This window comes from Trachymyrmex cornetzi, unplaced genomic scaffold (genome assembly GCF_001594075.2).
Source record: "Trachymyrmex cornetzi isolate Tcor2-1 unplaced genomic scaffold, Tcor1.1 scaffold509, whole genome shotgun sequence".
Classification (NCBI taxonomy): Eukaryota; Metazoa; Arthropoda; class Insecta; order Hymenoptera; family Formicidae; genus Trachymyrmex; species Trachymyrmex cornetzi.
The window spans coordinates 1,102,260-1,120,762 of record NW_017299817.1 but is presented as its reverse complement, the minus strand read 5'-3'; the positions used below and the strand labels follow the sequence as shown (position 1 = coordinate 1,120,762).

At 31.1% G+C, this 18,503-nt stretch overlaps 3 protein-coding genes across 3 annotated transcripts in view; 1 reads left to right on the top strand and 2 right to left on the bottom strand.

The window, feature by feature from the left end:
- Positions 1 to 6,530, top strand: part of LOC108765707 (uncharacterized) — a 27,140-nt gene extending 20,610 nt beyond the window's left edge. The window contains exons 4-8 of the mRNA XM_018514553.1: positions 1,201 to 1,406; positions 3,132 to 3,333; positions 4,256 to 4,483; positions 5,122 to 5,432; positions 5,795 to 6,530. Of these exons, the coding sequence (XP_018370055.1) occupies positions 1,201 to 1,406; positions 3,132 to 3,333; positions 4,256 to 4,483; positions 5,122 to 5,432; positions 5,795 to 6,302 (1,455 nt within the window). The 3' untranslated portion in view covers positions 6,303 to 6,530. The remainder of the gene's footprint in view (positions 1 to 1,200; positions 1,407 to 3,131; positions 3,334 to 4,255; positions 4,484 to 5,121; positions 5,433 to 5,794) is intronic.
- Positions 6,531 to 8,965: 2,435 nt separating this feature from the next.
- Cluap1 (clusterin associated protein 1) lies at positions 8,966 to 11,467 on the bottom strand. The gene is made up of 6 exons (XM_018514509.1): positions 11,335 to 11,467; positions 11,059 to 11,255; positions 10,135 to 10,533; positions 9,764 to 10,002; positions 9,468 to 9,649; positions 8,966 to 9,234 (listed from the first exon to the last, which is right to left on the bottom strand). The coding sequence occupies exons 1-6, from the start codon at positions 11,354 to 11,356 to the stop codon at positions 8,966 to 8,968; spliced, it is 1,308 nt and encodes a 435-aa protein (XP_018370011.1). The 5' UTR covers positions 11,357 to 11,467.
- A 329-nt stretch (positions 11,468 to 11,796) lies between these two features.
- On the bottom strand, positions 11,797 to 12,837 carry LOC108765683 (peptidyl-tRNA hydrolase ICT1, mitochondrial). The gene is made up of 3 exons (XM_018514511.1): positions 12,609 to 12,837; positions 12,260 to 12,445; positions 11,797 to 12,097 (listed from the first exon to the last, which is right to left on the bottom strand). The coding sequence occupies exons 1-3, from the start codon at positions 12,765 to 12,767 to the stop codon at positions 11,843 to 11,845; spliced, it is 600 nt and encodes a 199-aa protein (XP_018370013.1). The 5' UTR covers positions 12,768 to 12,837; the 3' UTR covers positions 11,797 to 11,842.
- Positions 12,838 to 18,503: the final 5,666 nt, after the last annotated feature.

Sequence of the window (18,503 nt, the reverse complement as noted above, 5' to 3'; positions counted from 1 at the left end):
TAAAAATCCAAATATGTGTCAGTAGATATAAAAATTCAACATATGTGTCAGTAAAAATAAAATTTTTCTTATTAATAATTTTGAATTTTTTCTATAATCTCCTTATTTTTATTAAAAATTCTTTTAATTTATTTATAATTATTTATTATCTCGGTAATCCTTGAAACATTTTTTTTATTGTAAGTTAAAGGACACAGAATGGATTCTAGAATAAGGAATGAGATTGTCGACTTTATACGTTCATCTTTCTTCACAAAGGAATACGAACAAAGCAAACATATATACAAAGCAATGGTATCAAGGCAAAAAAACTCAGGTGAAAAGACCGAAAACTTTACTTACCACATACAACATCGATTTCTCGAGCGTACGCCTCCCTCTTTTCCCTTTCCTTTCTGTTCCTTCGTCGATATCTGTACTTGCTATATAGTTTATGCACCCTTTGCGTCTAGTACCGGACAATGATTCACGCGAACCGCCAAGAACTTTGAAGGAAAAATAGCTCCGCACAGCAGCTTGCTTGAACGACGCCCCAACGTGGTTCGGAAAAGACATACGACCGCAGTGGAAAAGTTTAACCGGATACGAGCGAGCGACCACCTGACAAATTAGTTTGCTCGATCCCGTGGAACTTTCTTCATCCGTTTACATCTCCCGTCGAGATACTGCGAGAAAAGCCCGAGTATTTTAAAACTCGTCTAGCAAGTTAACCGTTCTAAGAAGCTTTGAGTTTGAAATCTGACTTGATTTTTTCGAACAGACAAACTGATTTTATAGGTCTTGCTCTATTCATCGTGCCTATTAATTGGCTTGGAAAAAAATTTATAGTTTAAAATAATGAAAATATTATCTGATATTTTAATGTTTCAAATGTAAGAGCTAGAATTTTTTTAGGAGGATTGAGAATTAATTTTTTTTTTTTAATTTGCGATAGGTGGTGGCAATTTTACAGGGATATATTTTATTATTATTTGTTAAGTACTCACTGAAAGAACAGTTTACTGAAGCATTTAAAAATTTAGTTAGATATTGATAAAAAAATAATTATATTAGGCCGTGTAAATAATTACATTGGACGCTCAAGCTGGATAGAATGTTAAAACTTTTTGCAGCAATACCAACATGCATTGTACATCAATGTATAGATCATCAAATTGGTATAAACTTTAGAAAACATTCAAGTAATTTTAATGTCTTTAGGCCGAAGATTACGTCGGTTTGAAGGGTAGTTTTGACGAGCATATCGGGTTACTGGTACACGGGGAGAACGGAGGACAGAAGACAGTAATACACCCGGATCCGCGTGGCTTACCGAGCTTACCGCCCAGCTTGGAAGCTCGTTTACCGCAGTTGGATCAGAACCTAAAGGTTACGCATGCTGAATGGTTGCCAGTCACTAATACGAGGTTTGTTCATTTGTGTGCGATAACTGAATCAAGAACTTGTATTTCTTTTTTAATTTTAGCTTTACGAAATTGCATTAATTGTACCTAACCGTATAATAAATAAATTTAGTTTTAAGTTGTGTTGTTCAATATTAATGTTATTGCTCCTTAAGGACTCAAAATAATTCCTTGTACTTTTACATCAAATAATTAAAAAAATCCGTATGATACTTTAAGATGAAAAATAAAGCATTAATAAAATAATTTTTATTTGTTTATACAATTTTATTAAAAAACATGAATTGCTTTGGTTGTTAAATATAAATTCCTTCTTCAAATTATGACAATTAAATCAAATCAAGTTAATTGTTATTTATTTTATAATTAAAAATTACATTTTGTAATTTTGGCCATAGGATTCTAGAAAGCCAATTTATTTTAAAAGTGAGGAGTGTCCATAAAGCTCAATTTAAATTTTACTGTAAATTATCAGAAAGTTTTATTATTATAAAAATTATTGAAATCAGATGTTATATAAACGGATGTATTTGCCTAAACTTTTTTACCCGTACATAGCTCAGGATCAATGGCTTTTGCAACATCTTGCTTCTCATTGAATAATTACACTTCTATTGATAAATACATTAAGTTTCACTTATCCTAATAATACTACTAGGTTTCTGGAAACATTACAAATAGTACAACAATTATAAGTTTTTAGTAATTCTTTCAAGAGGAATTGTCATATAGTTAATTCATCAGTCCATTTTGTCAGAGAAGAATTAACGAAAAGTGTAATAATGTACACTACAAATGAGATAACATACGCTCAATAATTAATTCTCGTCAGTCCTATTGCTCGTGGCCGAGCGTGGTGACTTCTCTCATATGCCTGTGGTGCGCACGCTGGTTGTACACAGTCATATGGGACCTACAGTTTAACGTCGATTCTGAACAACGAAATTTTATTAGAAAAGTGCTCTTGGAAAAGATACTTTCGGTGAGTTGTCGTTTCCTTCCGAGAGGAGACACGAGCTTATGAAAATATTTTTGGTTTTACCGGGAATCGAATCCAGGATCTCTAGCAAACCAATGCGCTGTCTGCTCTGCCACGCTCGCTCTCCAATAATCATTAATACACTTCCAATTTTTACAGCGTTTTGCAATACAAAATAAACAACACCACTGAAGTTCTTTCATTATCTAGATGCGTACGCTTTAGACATTCACGTGCTGTATTACTTCATTTTATCTTCCTTCCGTATATGCATAGTGAACGATAAATATAGAATGAAGCTTACAGCGCGTGAGCATCCGTTGCAAACGCAGCTTATGTGTTGACGAATCGTTTCAAAACAACATTGAGCGTGTATCTGATATCATTATGAGCATCTCGTAGCCTTGCGTGCATATTTTGTTTACTTCCTGAGACCAGTATCCAGAGTGCTAGCGATAAATATGGGACTAATCATATTACAAGATAAACAGGTGTTAAACACGTCCGTTTAAGCTAAAATCAGATGATTTTGGTAATTCTTATAATAACAAAACATTTCTAATAGACTAAATAAAATAATTCAAATTGGGTCAGGAGCTGGGCTTAAACTTCAACTTTAATTCTATTCTAAAGTTTTGCACGTTAGATTATACATGCTGCATGAGTAAAGATTTAATTAGAAGTTAAATTGCCTCATGTATATTCTGAACACAGTTGAACAGAAATAATGAGATATGTGTTTGGTCTAGGTTCAAATTTTTCGTTTATTCGGCATATTTCGACAACAGAGTTAGCGGCGCGGGTACGCCGGCTGGCAAGAGTCAGGGTGTAGTACGTGTAATTAGCGCTACTAAAACCAGAGGACCGGAGCGTGTTTGGTGTAGGCTCTGGTATCGACAGCAAAACAGTGCAAACGTCACTATCTCGGTAACGGTTGCTGCCAAAGTTAAGGTATGCTCCTCCCAGAGAAACAAATTTGTTTCGAGTTATCTAACTATTTCCAACTCCAAAGAACAACGCCGCAATATTATCTTAATATTAATATTTCAGTTACCTTGATATAGCAGATGTTTTGAAAGTATTCATGAAAGTTTGGTTTATTAACTGTACGTTATATATATGTGTATTTATTAAAAGTTTGGTTTATTAACTCCATAGGAAAATTAACTCTATAGAGAAATTTTAAAATAAAACAAAAGAAATAAAGTACGGTTTAATAACAGGAAAACTAAAACCTATTGTAATAAAATAGAGTTTTTATTTTTATACAAAAAAATTAAAGCCTCTTGAAAATTATGACACAAAAATGATATTGCATTTAGAATACACAGAAAAATATTTGGAACTTATCGGATCAACCTTTTAATGCGAGTTAAAAAACGACATAATGCAGACATGTTAAGTAATGACATAATAAAAATATGCATTTTATTTTTTTTAAATAGTGTTTTTTAAAATATAATCTGAAATATAGTTACAATTTACTTATTTTGTTTTTTAATTTTAATGTTAATTTGTCTGTATATCATATTTTACAGTTTATTATTAACTTTATAGATTTTTATTAATTTTGTGGATTTTATTTAAACTGGTCTAGAAAAACCATCTATATTTCATCGAAAATAAAGCGAGAGAAATATTTATTTCTATATTTAAACTGTGGAGAATAAAGTCAAAAATATTTTAAATTAAAAACTATTTTCAAAATGTTCCAAAACCTTCATATAAACTTTTTAACACTTTCAAGACTAAAATCTATTCGAAATATATTCAAGACTTTCAATAATTTTTTGTTTTTAATAAGAATGAATGAAAAATCTTCATTACATATTCGAAATAATCTGATGTGTCTTGAGCGCATCATTAATTTCAGGTGATTCGGGAGAATTGGAATCTCAAGTACAGTGCCTGCTTCGTGATATGTCCGTTACCTAAAGAATCCCCAACGACGGATAAGGTGCCGGAAGCGGTCAGTGTCGTGGCGAGACTGCGAGCGGTCCCGACGAATCGTATCTTCGTACAGAATCGTTTCGAAAGCAGGACAAACGCCAAGGAGGCTTTGGCTGTTTGCGTCAAACCTTTGCATTATTATTACAATAGGGTATGTTGTTCGTATAAGTAGCATGGTTAAATAATTGATGATCCTTACACCTGCGACATAACTATAATTCATAATGTAAGTAATTTATAGATCTATACGACAATGTTTTATTTGTTCGCACTTGTTATTTTTGTGTTTTACTCCTATTCGCACTTTTTCAATGTAATTTATTTAAGTTTGTTTATATTGAATTTGTATTATTGTCGTCTTCGTACATTTTATATTTTTCTAATCTAACAGAATGAAAGTATTTTCTACTTTATATAAATATTCTTACTTTTATTTTGTAATTATTTATGTTAAATAGGCTAATTTAAATTTAAAGGTAAATATAATAAAATAATGTATATGATTCTAGTGAAATATGATTTTGAGTGTAATTCAAATTTAATTTATATTACGTAATATGTTTGATATTATCGTACTAATATAAATCATAATTTCAATATTTCTCTGCTGTATGCACTTTGCAATCTGGCGATATAATTGTGAATTTATAAAACGCATCTGGGTAAAACATGCTCATTAATCGATTCTATTTATTATTCTATGAAAACTATAATGGGTACTTCCATGGAGAAATGAATGCATTATGAGATATCTCATATTTTAACGTACAAAATGTTTGATATTTATAGGTTTTGCAATTGGTGGAATTTATCGAGTTGCACAGACTCCTGGGCGCTACTCATGTCACTTTGTATAACGATACTGTAGGCGCAGCGGCCGGCTGTGCGTTAAAATATTATGAGAACAAGGATCTGGTTACAGTGTTACCATGGCATCATCTTGACATGATTTCCCAGCGGGAAATTCGCACGGAAGGTCTTTTCGCAGCACTTAACGATTGCCTCTACCGATCTATGTACAAATACGAATATGTGGCGCTCGTAGATCTCGACGAGTATATTATACCAAGGCATAATGACACTATAATCGATCTGCTACGGTATGATACATGATAGTTTCGTGACCTTAATGTACATCATATATAATACAATTGACATTTAGAAGATAGAACTAACATGTAGTATATTTGGAAGAAAGGTTGAAAACTTTATGCATTAGAATCGCTGGAATTATCAAATTTGTAAAATCATATTTATTATTTTTAAACCAATAAATATAAAATAACGATATCGTAAATTAATAATATATTATATAAAGCTAAATAATTATTTACTTCAAATTTCGTGTATCATGATAAAGTGTTTGTGTGGCTAAAGAATTAATTTCCTTATAAATAATTCATTTTTATGAATTTGAGTCGATTGTAAATATAAAACAACTTTATAATATAACTGTTTCTAGATGGATGGGAAATCGAATTAACATCAAGTCTACTGGTGCATTTTCTTTTCAAAACGCCTTTTTTTACCTACAATGGGCCGATGATCCTTTTGTGGTGACTAGCCATACTCCCACCGAGGCCGGTTTGATTACTCTGAAAAAAACACGACGCAGGACCAAGTTGCATCCGCACAAGCAACGCTCCAAATACATCTGTAAACCACAAGACGTGGTGGAGGCGGGCAATCACTTCGTCTGGGAATTTATTCCCGGTCATGGAACCCTGAACGTGCCCTCCGATGCCGCCATCTTGCACCATTACCGTGTCTGCGAGTTTGGTGGTGACGACTGCATCAAGACACAATCGACGGTCGATAGAACGGCCTATAAATACAGAGATCGACTTGCGACGAATGTCGACAAGACGTGGATGGAATTGCGCGCCGAGTGCTCGCTTCCGGAACTTGATCCGGTTCCGGCATTAACACCTCGAATCAAAGCCAATCCACTCGGCAAATCGGTCAGGTAGCGAAAAACCATCGTTGAAATTCTGTGGGACATTGGCAATTTCACTGGTACGCCGAAAGTCGCGAGGACCTATTTCTATAACTACGGCGGTCCGTAGGTTTCTCAAACTGAGCTAAGCGAACTCCCGTCTTTTTTTATGAAACTTACTGAACGGTGTTTTTAAATTTGCGAAGCAGGAGAATACGCTTATCAGCGAGATAATAGAAATTGCGAAAAAAAGAAAAAAAAAGAAACGAGACGCGAATTAATCATATTTTTCTACATGATGGATCCTTGAACGATTAGCGAAATTTGGGGACAACCTGCCAAGTCTATCGAGTTTGACACCGCATGGTGATACTTCTCTCTTACGATTTTATACGGACTCTTGTATCTGTATCTTACAATTCTTTCATTCGTGCAGCAAATGTGATCATTTGCGACAAATTCTATTATCATTAAGAAAGATTGTTACAGAAGGCCTAAATCACGGGCTAAAAGAAAGCAGTTGGTGATAAACGGCGAGCAACATTAGATATTATTCCTATTATATCGTTATTTCGAGGGTAAACCTTTTTTTTAGATACTTGTAAATTCACACAATGTATCTTATGCATATCCATAGAATCAATAAATAGCATAGTGATATATGTACAATATGTATTTAGGACTGTTAGAAATTAAATCTGCAGAGACACACAGCCTAGAACACAGCGTACTCTCGAAAAAATATTACTTCAGATGCAGTCCGTTGAAAATTCTGAAATCTAACGCTGAAAACCCACAAATTTATTTAAGCAAAAAAAAGTAATGTGATATTTGTTTTAAAATCTCCAAAGATTTTATAAATTTAATTTAATCTAGGGTTTAAATGAATCTCTGTTTGTTTTTATTTTATTATCCACATACAAAAGTGAATAGGTTTGTGATACAATAAATTATTGTGCAATTCTTCCGCGTTTACAATCATCGTCTTTTGTCGAAAAAATTTATAAAAAATTGTACATAATGTAAATTTTTTTGTATACATTTTTTTTTTTTTTAGGGAGATAAACGAAAGATATTGATTTTGGCATAAATTCTATGATTATTACGTGATGTGATTTAATTCGTTGCTAGCGATTATTTAATATAATAAATAAGAAAATTTTCGTTAATACGAACAAATAAATCGACGGTGAAAATAAAAAAACCGCACAAGGGAATTTAATAAAACGATAAAATGTAATTGTATCACAGATATAATTTACGAGATGATAAAGGGAAAATTTCTGGCAACTAAATCGGTAGTTTATAATATACCGAATATTATTGTGGCAGATAAGTTTAGTAAAGTTTTTCTATTTATTTATTAATACAAAGAAATCATATTTCTTACGCACACGCAAGTTTATGTATATATGTGTATACACGCATGTGTACGTGCATGACACGTACATGACATGTAAAATAGACTTAAGATAAATACATGTGATCGGTGCTGAACTACAGTCGACAATGTGTCGACGTTGATTATGTTGACGAAATTAATAAATATGATACTAGGACAATACTTTAATTTTCTTGAATTTCCATTGTGTATTATTTAAAAATCACAAACTAAATTCATTATTTATGTAAATATTAATGTATTACGATATAAAGATTAAAAAATTATTTTTCAAGAAAAGAAAGCAAAACCGTTAAAAGCACATCTTTATTATATTATTGAAAAAAAATTGTTATACTAAAAATACTGTTTTAATATATATTTTATAAATATTAATGTGCAATAATAATAAATTTGTAAAATTTTGTAATTTAAATTAAAAACAATAATATATATAAAATACTAAATATATTATAATTAAAAAATGTTTTGTTATAATAATAGATTGAAAATTATTAAAATAATTTAACATTTTACAAAAAAAAAATGTTTAATTTGTTTTTTCTAGACAATAATGACATTAGAAAATAGTGTATGTAGGAATAAAAAATTACACATACTATTATTTCTTCATATTGCATTCAAAATCAAAAATCAATAATCGATATTGATAAGATGTATATATAACAATAATAAAAAACCGATAAAATTGATTAAATCTTTTACCTTTAATTAATTTCATTAATTTAATTTATTTTAATACTTAGATTAAAAACAACAGGCTCATATGAATACGTCATAACTAAGAGAAGTGCCTATAACAAAGTTAAATAATGGAATAATACATCTATATATGTATTTTAAATAAATTTACTTCAAATGTATGACTGTGCGTCGATTACTTTCGAACTTGCAACACAATCAAAATAATATTCCTTCAAAAATTAAATTAGATCTTCAATTTTACTTAGCTTCGATGCTACAAACATCTTAAAACCCCTACAGAACTTATTGCAAAAAATATTACCTTGGACAAAATTCGAATCTGGATCTCCCGTATTCTGTGTGGGCGTCCTCCCAATTTGACCACCGAGGTTTCGGCAATATTTATCGCAATAATTAATATAGAGAATGTACTCTATATATATATATATATATATATGAAAAAATAACAATATATCTAAAAGAAAGATGCCTTAACGATCAAAATTAGAATTTATTTATTTTGTCGATTATTGTTTATTTTTTTATTCGATATTAATCTTTAATATATAAAACTAACCTGAATTATCGATAGAGATTACATTATATATTCATTAAAAATCATCATCCGAATGCCTTTCTATCTTACTGACGGCTCGTTTTTCTTGAGCGGCTTTGAGATTATAGTTGCCCATATCTGTCGCACCCACGGAATTTAAAAGATCTTCATCGTCATCATCGTCAAGATCTCCGTCAATCAATAAATCACTATCGCTATCCAGTGAACCATCACTATCGTTTTCAGGAATCGTACCCCTTTGCCGTCCAGACATGCTACCGTAAATGCGTCGCTGAGTATATTGCATCTTCGCTCTTCCAGTAGCTGAAACATTTTTAATTTGTTATTGCTAAAAAGCGTAGAAAAACGTATATTTTTTCACATATCTCTTTATTATATTTTCCAAAATTTTATTGATTTGCAAGTGATTTTCAAAATTACAATAACGTGTAATATGCTCTCTAAATTCCTTGGAGTGAAATCTCACTCTTTTGGAGTAAGATCTTACTCTACAAAATTTAAGAGTGCGAATTATTTTCTATAATAAAAATTGTTACTTGATTTGATATGGCTGGATTGACCAGGTTTTTCTGCTGCTGTGGCTTCTGGATTGGTAAGGGAAGTAACTAGAGGTTCTTGAAGATTCGTAGCAAATATAGAATCGTTCCCTTCCATCATACTTTCGAAATTCGTATCCTCAGTTTTCAGTTGTTCCAATTGTTTTTTCGTTGCAGCTTGCCTGCGATTAAGATAAATAATATTACATAATTATGTTACACAATTTGTTTGTATGTTATTTATGATATATGTATTTTTAAAATCTTGTTTTTAAATATTTGTTATTGACAAATACCGTCTTTCGAATCTTTCTTGTTCCACCTTAGCTGCGTCTTCATACAAATGTTCCAGGTACGCGAGATACCGGAATTTCTGTAAATAATCATCATATAAAGCTCTAAACTCGATTTCGAGCTTCTCGAACTCCTCCATGAATGCTGGACGGACTTTCTTCAATGTATGGAGTCTCTTTTGATTTCGATCGAGTTCCGTTTTCCGTCTCTCAATTCTTGCATCCAAGTTTTGTTCTGTATCCTGTAAAAATAAATTAATTTATTAATTAATAAAATTACTGTGGCATCGTAATAAAATATTTTTGTAGAGATTAAACGAAGCAATTTAAATTTTAAACATGCAAGAACTATCTTATCAAATAAAAAATTTTACCTTAACATTGTCGATTTGCTTCTTTGTTTCACTAATTTCTTTGCGCGTGTTTTCGATGACATCTTTTAGAGCTACTTCTATTTCGGAAGTATCGAATTGCCTCGCAATTTTAGTATTTCGAATCTCACGAAGTTCCACTTCTCGACCAAGTAAATCAAAGAGGGCCGCTCCATTAATGGTTAATTGGCTCGCTAACTGCCGAGTCGTTTTCAGTTCGTTAATTTTATCGGAAATGTCGAAATTTACTGCGTTCTGATTACTGCTCGATTGATTTTGTTCAGTATTGCTACTGTTCTGCGCGTCATACAATAGTGTAGCTATCTTCAACATCTCTTTTACTGCATAACCATCGGCTTGATACAGTTTTTTTGTATTTAATTTTACATTTGTCTTCAACGCCTAGAACGCATAAAAGCACATATGCTATTTGTTACAACTCTAACTATTTTTTAATATTTTTACTATAAATTTTATAAATGAAGAAATTATAGAATTGTTTTAACAGAATATAATAACAGATTGCTAGTAAAAACCAAGTAGAATCTTATCATTTAACCATTACCATTAGTTAAATGAAGTTATTTAAATGATTACGAAACACATTCTGCTTGGTTTCTAATAATATATATGTTTCTATTAGCAATCCATTATATTAGATTATATCAACAGATTTTGCTAATATGAGCTTAATGCAGATGCAGTTGATAATCTATTGCAATATTCTACTTGAATAGAATATTGCAATGCTTAATATAATGCTAACATTTTGTTTACTGAGAGTGATATATTTTGAAATAAATAATAATTAATATAATTCTATCAAACACTTTCATAAGTTTGTAAAATAAATAAGATAGATTACTCTTTTAAAAAAAGAATCATTAGACTAATGTTATGACTAGATGTAATGTTTAAGTTATTTACCATAAATTCAGCGACACTGCGTATCAATGTTACACGTTGTTCCTCAATATCGTGATCGCTAAATATATCAACATCTGGATCGAATCGTTTCACCAGCCAAACTATAATCTCGGCAACCAGGGGAAAATTCGGCATACGAAAGTTCGCGAGGGAAATTAACCTCGGATAACCCAGTACCCTCATCATCTCCGTGAAATCTATGTAAGCAGGTAAAAAGAAAGTAAATTGCAACATAGTTTCATTTATATCATATTAATAATCATTTTATATACGCACTACGTAAATCACGGTAGGACATTTTCACAACGAAAAACTAAATTCACTGTAGTTACACAAAGGTAGGTTTCTAGTTCATGTTTTCTACTCGCGGTATTAACGTTACCATAGAAACCATCAGCTAGACTGTGGACTCATGGACAAGATTGTAAGCAATCAATTTTTTATCATAAAATAAATACTTATATTCACATTTTATATCACTGAATTTTATATATGTGTAGAACATATTAAACTCTAATTTAAAAAAAAAATACATAATTATATTATATATTACATATAACGTTTTTAACACAAATTAGAGTTTATTTCCAATTTAAATGTTTTCTAATAATCATCCTAATTTAATATGTAAATCTTTTTATTAAACATATTATACAGATTACTTAAAAATTCATATACGCACAATACATAAATATAAATTCTTTTCCTTTATTTCATTTATACAGTTTACTCCTATATGTAGCTATACAATAATTGGACAATTGAAATAATTGAATTAAATTATTTAAAACTCAAAAGCTTGTCTGTTTTTCTTGATTTGAGAATGAAGTCTTTTCTCGTGTAGCCTCTCCCTAGCAGCTCTTAGTAGGTTTTTCCTCTTTTTTTCTTCTGATTCAGGCGATGGTTGCGCTGGTACTACCAAAGTGGCTCTTATCATTGCCCTTAACTTTTCAAGAGCGTCTGCTAAATTTAAGTGCTGAGATCTTGTTAAATCCGACTTGATTACTAAGTAACCATCTTTGTTTATCTTGTTTTTATGCTAAAATAATAATTTCATGTTTAAATTTATTACAAACTTAATATTATCAAATTGTTAGCCAGGAATTTGATCAGCTACTCTATTTATAATTAAAATTAACTAATGCTATACTAATTTAAATTAACTAATGTAAACTTTATTTATATGTACAATTCTACTCACTTGTTCCACTAACTTTGTTCGAATTTCTTCCGATAACCAGGTAGCATTGTCCACCTGGAACCTCAAATCTACTTTGGTATTTACACAGTTAACATTTTGCCCTCCTGGTCCACTGCTACTGCTGTACGTTATTTTCACTTTGTTCATGGGTATATAACCATCGAATTTTGCTTTAGGATCTGGCACCTGAAAAATGAACAACTAATAATTACCGTTCAGTCGACATTGAGGTTATGTTAGAAAAGTAGCACATTTTAGAACTCAAATATAGCACATTTATAGAAGCAATACACAAAACAGAATCAATATTATTTATTATATAAGTATTTGTAGATCAGTATACACTAACGAAGGTTGGAGTGTGCAATTTCAGTTTGCTTCCCGGATACAAGTTCTCCAGGGAAAAAGCACTTTTAAAACTAGAAGCTCTACCGAGACTGTACGATATATTCTGACTGTTAATGTTGCTCTGTAAAATTCTTAAACACTGCCTCCTAACGAGATTCATCTCGATTTTTATGTCTACTATTTTTCGATGGAAATAACTTTCGAAGATTTGTTTGGATTACGAAAACATAACCATACTTCTTTCGGTATGTATTGTCGATATTAGCAGTTCGATAATCGATTGAAGAGAGTTCTCGAAACGTTTCGATTTTTTAAATTCGAATGATATTGTCATAGGGATTTGCGCACGTATGCGCAAAAAAGTGTAAAAATAACAAATATTTCAGATGTGTCAAAATTTGCCTGTATTGTCTCGAGATAATATCGTCTTTCAAGCATTTTTCCGGGCAGCAAGGGATAGAAAAGGGTGGAAAATTGTTTTTTCTTTTCACGCACGTTTTGCGTCAACTATACTGGAAATATCTTATTTTAGTAATCGAATGATTGACCGCGGGCGCGCAAAGACCTTTAACAATCTTATTGTTGTGGGTACGCTTTAAGTATTGGCGCAACAGCGATTTTGCAAGCGGATTGCGAATGCACGGAGTGCATTCTGAAAATCATGGTAATAATCGACTCCGAGCCTTGCGATCCACCTCAAGGACACGGAACTCTTGGCACTGTGTTTTTTTTTTCTTTTCTCGGCGAAATACTGTGACGAGGCCACCTCGCTTTGCTTCGGGTTAACGCTCCGACGACGCGCGACGCCGCGAAAATAGTGATCGCGCACAGAAGTTTGCAGCAATGTTGCTGCAATGTTGCGACAGATTGAAATACAATGTTTCAGATACGTTGTTAAAATGTATAGACGTGCAACAATGTTGATTTTAACAATGTTGCAACAGTATTTTAAAAAATGAACTACTATATGACTTTGTGCTTAAATAATCGTGCACCCATGCATTTTATTATTTATGAAGTTTTATTAAATAGCAATCAATTTTATACGTGTATTATTATTTATTAAACTCGCGTTTAAATAATTATATGTATATATGTAAACACGTCATTTTTGAACTCGTTCGTTACTCGTGGCTTATGCAGGGCTCGAGCTTGTCACGTAATTTCAACAAAATTTTGCCAAGAATCTCAGTTTCTCATCACGTAACTTAATTAAAGTTAAACTCGTTATTTACTTGTCATTATGAAACACCATAGTGCCGATTTGTGTATTCGCACGTGCACGTGAGTGCTTTTTGATTAATTTAGCAGAACGTGTTACACGTGCAATGTGCACACTGCACACGCCCCAGAGTTCCGACGTTTTCTACATAATATATCGGATATTAATTCCATGAGTGACGCAACGTCATCGCATCGCGTCATATCCTAAAGTGTAAAATTTCCTGTACTCCGTTAGATAACGGGATGATTGCCGTACTTTGTCGTCGCATACGACAACGGATATGGTCGCGTGATGTATGACGATCCTTTGCGAGACCTAGGAAGAAAAGGATTAGCGAATTGTGCAATTTGTGACGTGATCGTACTCGAATGGGACGTGTGCTTTATATGTATTATAGTTAAGGAATATCTATCGGAGATCTATGCAGATGCGCGAGCAGTTATGTCATTTATATTACTCGATGTTGGCCGCTTTTTAATAGATTTGTAAAAAGCGAGAATCGAAATATTTAGTAAAATTATTGGTTGGAAAGAAAGTATTTTCAGCTCAAAATTATGTATAAAATATATTCGTTAAAAATAAACAAATAGTTATGTCATTTATATTACTCGATGTTGGCCGCTTTTTAATAGATTTGTAAAAAGCGAGAATCAAAATATTTAGTAAAATTATTGGTTGGAAAGAAAGTATTTTTAGCTCAAAATTATGTATAAAATATATTCGTTAAAAATAAACAAAATTAAAATTTTAAAAAAGAATTTTAAAGCTTAATATCTCTACTTTTGAAAGATCATTGTTTTTGTAAAAATTTTCGATTCTCTAATACATGAAAGTTTGAAATTTTCCTTAAAAAATTATTACTTTAATAAAACATTCCTAAGATTTTTTATTACTAAGTTATTATTTTAAATGAAAGGTTAAATGAAAGGAGTATTTTGACTTTTGATTGTTTACAATTTTATTAAAAATTATCGCGCGCGCGAGCGTATCGCAATTAAAAAAACAGGTTCTTTTAAAGCTTTGCTCTAACTATAATAGTATAACAGTAATATATAGCATTCTATAATAGTATATAATTTTGAATTTAAAATATTACTTTTTTCTTAACCCAATTATTATTCAATTATGCATTTATTAATATTTCAATATTTAATTTTTTTTTTAAATATCCATTGAAATCTATTGAAGTAAATCTACTGAACAATCAATCGGGACAAATCAATCAGTTAATCATAAAATCAATTCAATTCCAAAGATCGAATTAAAAAAAATTCAAAAATATTAAATAGTATTTTAACTAGAATGAACGTAATCAAGTGATTGCATTTACAAAAGAGTAGGCAAAAATAGTAATGATTAACTTCTGATAGCATTGTCATTTCTTTTGGCCGAGGTGTACAGCTTAGATCCGGTTCCGCGAGCGGAACACGTGAGACGCCTCTTCGCCTGCATAATTAATTATGAAAATACCAGCAAAATACCGGCGAAGACTGCGTCGGCTGTGTACCAGGAACATGCACATTATACAGTTAATTAGAATAAGATACAATGAGATCATTAATTCATCCGACATTCTCCGCTGACAATGTATCGAGAAACTTAGTCATTTGCATGAGAAGTGATATGCCATCGCGAGGATCGTAAACGTGGTTTTACCCACCTGCTGACGCCAGTAACGTGACTGCTACTCGTCCCGTAACTGCCAATAACGAGACTTGTTAATGTCTGCGCGATTCGTAGGATTCGTTATCATCACTTCTCGCTGATATCCTATTGTCACGTTTTTCGTCGAACTGACGTAATCACGCGAATGAGCTGAAAGAACATAATTCTGAAGATACAAATGTCATACGTGATAATTTGTAGTAATTTTTTCAATGTAAACATAATCGCGACGATAAAAATAAAAGAATTGTTAAATAATATGACAATATTATAATAACAAATAATTAATTGTTAAAAGAGTCATTTTTTTTTTAAATATATTTTATCCAAACTCTTAGTAATTTTACATGAAACGTTTAATATTTTTTTACAAATTTCGAAAAGTAGTTGTTTAACGTTTTTATTGTCGGACAATTGTTACATTCTTGGTTGATAAGATTCTTAGGATATAATTTACAACTGGTTGTACACGCTCTTCACCTCCTCTAAGTCTTGATGTATAACGCAACCATGGCCTCGCAAACATCGTAGGAACGATTTCGGAATTGAAGATGAGATAGCGCACGTAAAAACTATTCCATCTCTGTTTCTCTCTCTCTCTCTCTCTCTCTCTCTCTCTCTCTTTCTCTCTCTCCTTCTATTGCTGCAACGTTACTTTCTCTTACAATGACGGAACACATATATTTATAGAGAACTCGTATGCGGCATGTAAACGGGGAGTTGTATCGATAAACGGATATGCTGTTTGACATTTCTGTGACAAGTTTGCAGGGAGCAAACTTGCGTGAATTTAGTTCGGAAGTTTAGTTTGTACAGTAATAAGGTCAAGATATGTGTGCAAAAGATTAATATGCAATAATATAATAGCTGCCTTTCACTTGAAGGAAAGTAACCGCATAAGATGATACGCTTGCAAATTATTTTTACGTAAAAGAAGCATTTAAAAACAAATTTAAAGTTGTGAAAAAGTAATTAAATATTACTAGAAAAATTTGTTTCTATATAGTAATTAATATTGACGTAAATAACACAACTGTAATAATAATAAAGGAGTAATAAATAAAATACATAGTATATAAAAATATAATATGAATGAATATAAAAATATTAAGTTAAGAAATATTATATTTCATACACGTGCACGCATGATAACTTAAAGTATTTCGAGTTATTTTCAGATTTTCACATTATATAATTTTACACAGTAATGTAATTATCTAATACTATGTGTTATATAATTAAGTACGTATAACCATATATAATATTTATTACATAATTATATTTTTATCTACTAACTTATTTTATTCTATTACCTTTAATGTTTCCATAATTTAGTATGATTATACAATCTTTCTGTTTTTAATAAATATTTTTGTCCACAAACAAATATATATGCATTAATTCAATTTTTTTCATTATTGTAAATTAAATTTCGAAAATTTACAAATTTTATCTTTCATTATTCGCACAAAAGGAAACCTCGCATAAATTATATAAAAAAAGTAACTTTAAATTGGCTGAAACTGTCATATTTTGCAGATTATGAGATGCTGAAAAAAGTTTTCTTAAGCAAAATTAAAAGTCGCTATTTTAAATCTAATCAGACTGAAAAGTATTTTTATTTGCTGACTTATTTATTTTTTGGTAGCTGAACATTAATATTTTCATTCACAAAATAACGAGTGAATCAACTGATGTAAAGAAAACATAGTTACTTTAAAAAAAATGTAGTTTGCAAGTACGCATATTGCAGATTGCATAATTTTTTTACTATAGTCACTTTAGTAACTATAGTCACTTTTTTCATATGATTTGCGGGGTCTTTTACTAATTAACTTATTAAGTAATAAATATTAAACATGCAAATATTAATATTCACAAAATCAAGTATTCTACAAAGGAGATCGTGTTTAACAATCAAATATTCACTAATTTTTTACTAAAAATTTTCCAAATTTTTCCAATCTTTAAAATTCCGGAAAATTGGACAAGATTTAATACCGTATGATCTTTTTGATGACGATGTCAAATTTCCTGTAAAGAATTTCATATGTCTTACGATGCATGATGTAACGTCGGCGATCGAGGTCAGATGCGGGTTTAAATTATCACGAATATTCTGTTTGTGCGCCAATAAATATTAGTTATATCTTGACATTAAGATTACTTTTGCCCCTGCATATTTTTGCCAATTTATTTGTAGATTAAGGAAACTCAATCTTTCTTGAAATTACAAGCGGCGATGTATGATTAAAGGGTAATGCAGACATGACAAAAAGTCATACAAAATAGGAAAATAACGGGAACACAAATCATCATGGCAACATTAAATATATGATAATAATGTTAAAAAATAAACTCTCCATTTCTTCGAATCAAATGTCAGATTTTACATTTAAATGCATTAGGCCTTGCAGTCACTATCCTTTGAGAAATAGGCGGATCAAAGTAAATTAAATGGAATTCTGAGAAACTGAATATTCAATTTTCGAAATCTGGAGTGATCTTATGATTTTTATATAGCCCCGCAATAAATCTTCCTGTCTTTTTAAAATTTAGATTTAAGAAAGAAGAAGAATGGAATCTATCTTGGGACAAAAAATAAACTTTGCTAATCCTCGTTTTATTTTATAAATGATTTTTATGATCGACTTTTTTTAAATCACGGTCCCTTGCAAGAATTCGATGTAGCTATATATGGAGAAAAGCACATCCGGATACTGTTTTTTTAGAATGTGAAGGATAATCGTTACGTCGATGGAATGCCTCAATATTATTTGGAGTTTCGACCTTTGAATAATGTATTATGGCTATACATATGTATATTTGACGCATTGTTCAGAGCTAGATCCTGCAAATGTTTTCGTACCAGCTTGAATGTGACATGATTACCAAGGTTATTGGAGTTATATTATAATATTGTTTGATATGCAAGCGTAGTCATATGTAAAATTATTATTTACTCAAGAAGCATATATACAGTGATAATATATATATATATATATA

Coding starts and splice junctions, on each gene's coding strand:
- LOC108765683 (XM_018514511.1), bottom strand. CDS start 12,767: ATGAATCTCGTTAGGAGGCAGTGTTTAAGAATTTTACAGAGCAACATT. Junction 12,446..12,608: donor AATTGCACACTCCAACCTTC/GTTAGTGTATAC, acceptor TTCATTTTTCAG/GTGCCAGATCCTAAAGCAAA. Junction 12,098..12,259: donor GAACAAAGTTAGTGGAACAA/GTGAGTAGAATT, acceptor TTATTATTTTAG/CATAAAAACAAGATAAACAA.
- Cluap1 (XM_018514509.1), bottom strand. CDS start 11,356: ATGTCCTACCGTGATTTACGTA. Junction 11,256..11,334: donor GTCCTACCGTGATTTACGTA/GTGCGTATATAA, acceptor CTGCTTACATAG/ATTTCACGGAGATGATGAGG. Junction 9,650..9,763: donor CAAGAAAGATTCGAAAGACG/GTATTTGTCAAT, acceptor TCTTAATCGCAG/GCAAGCTGCAACGAAAAAAC.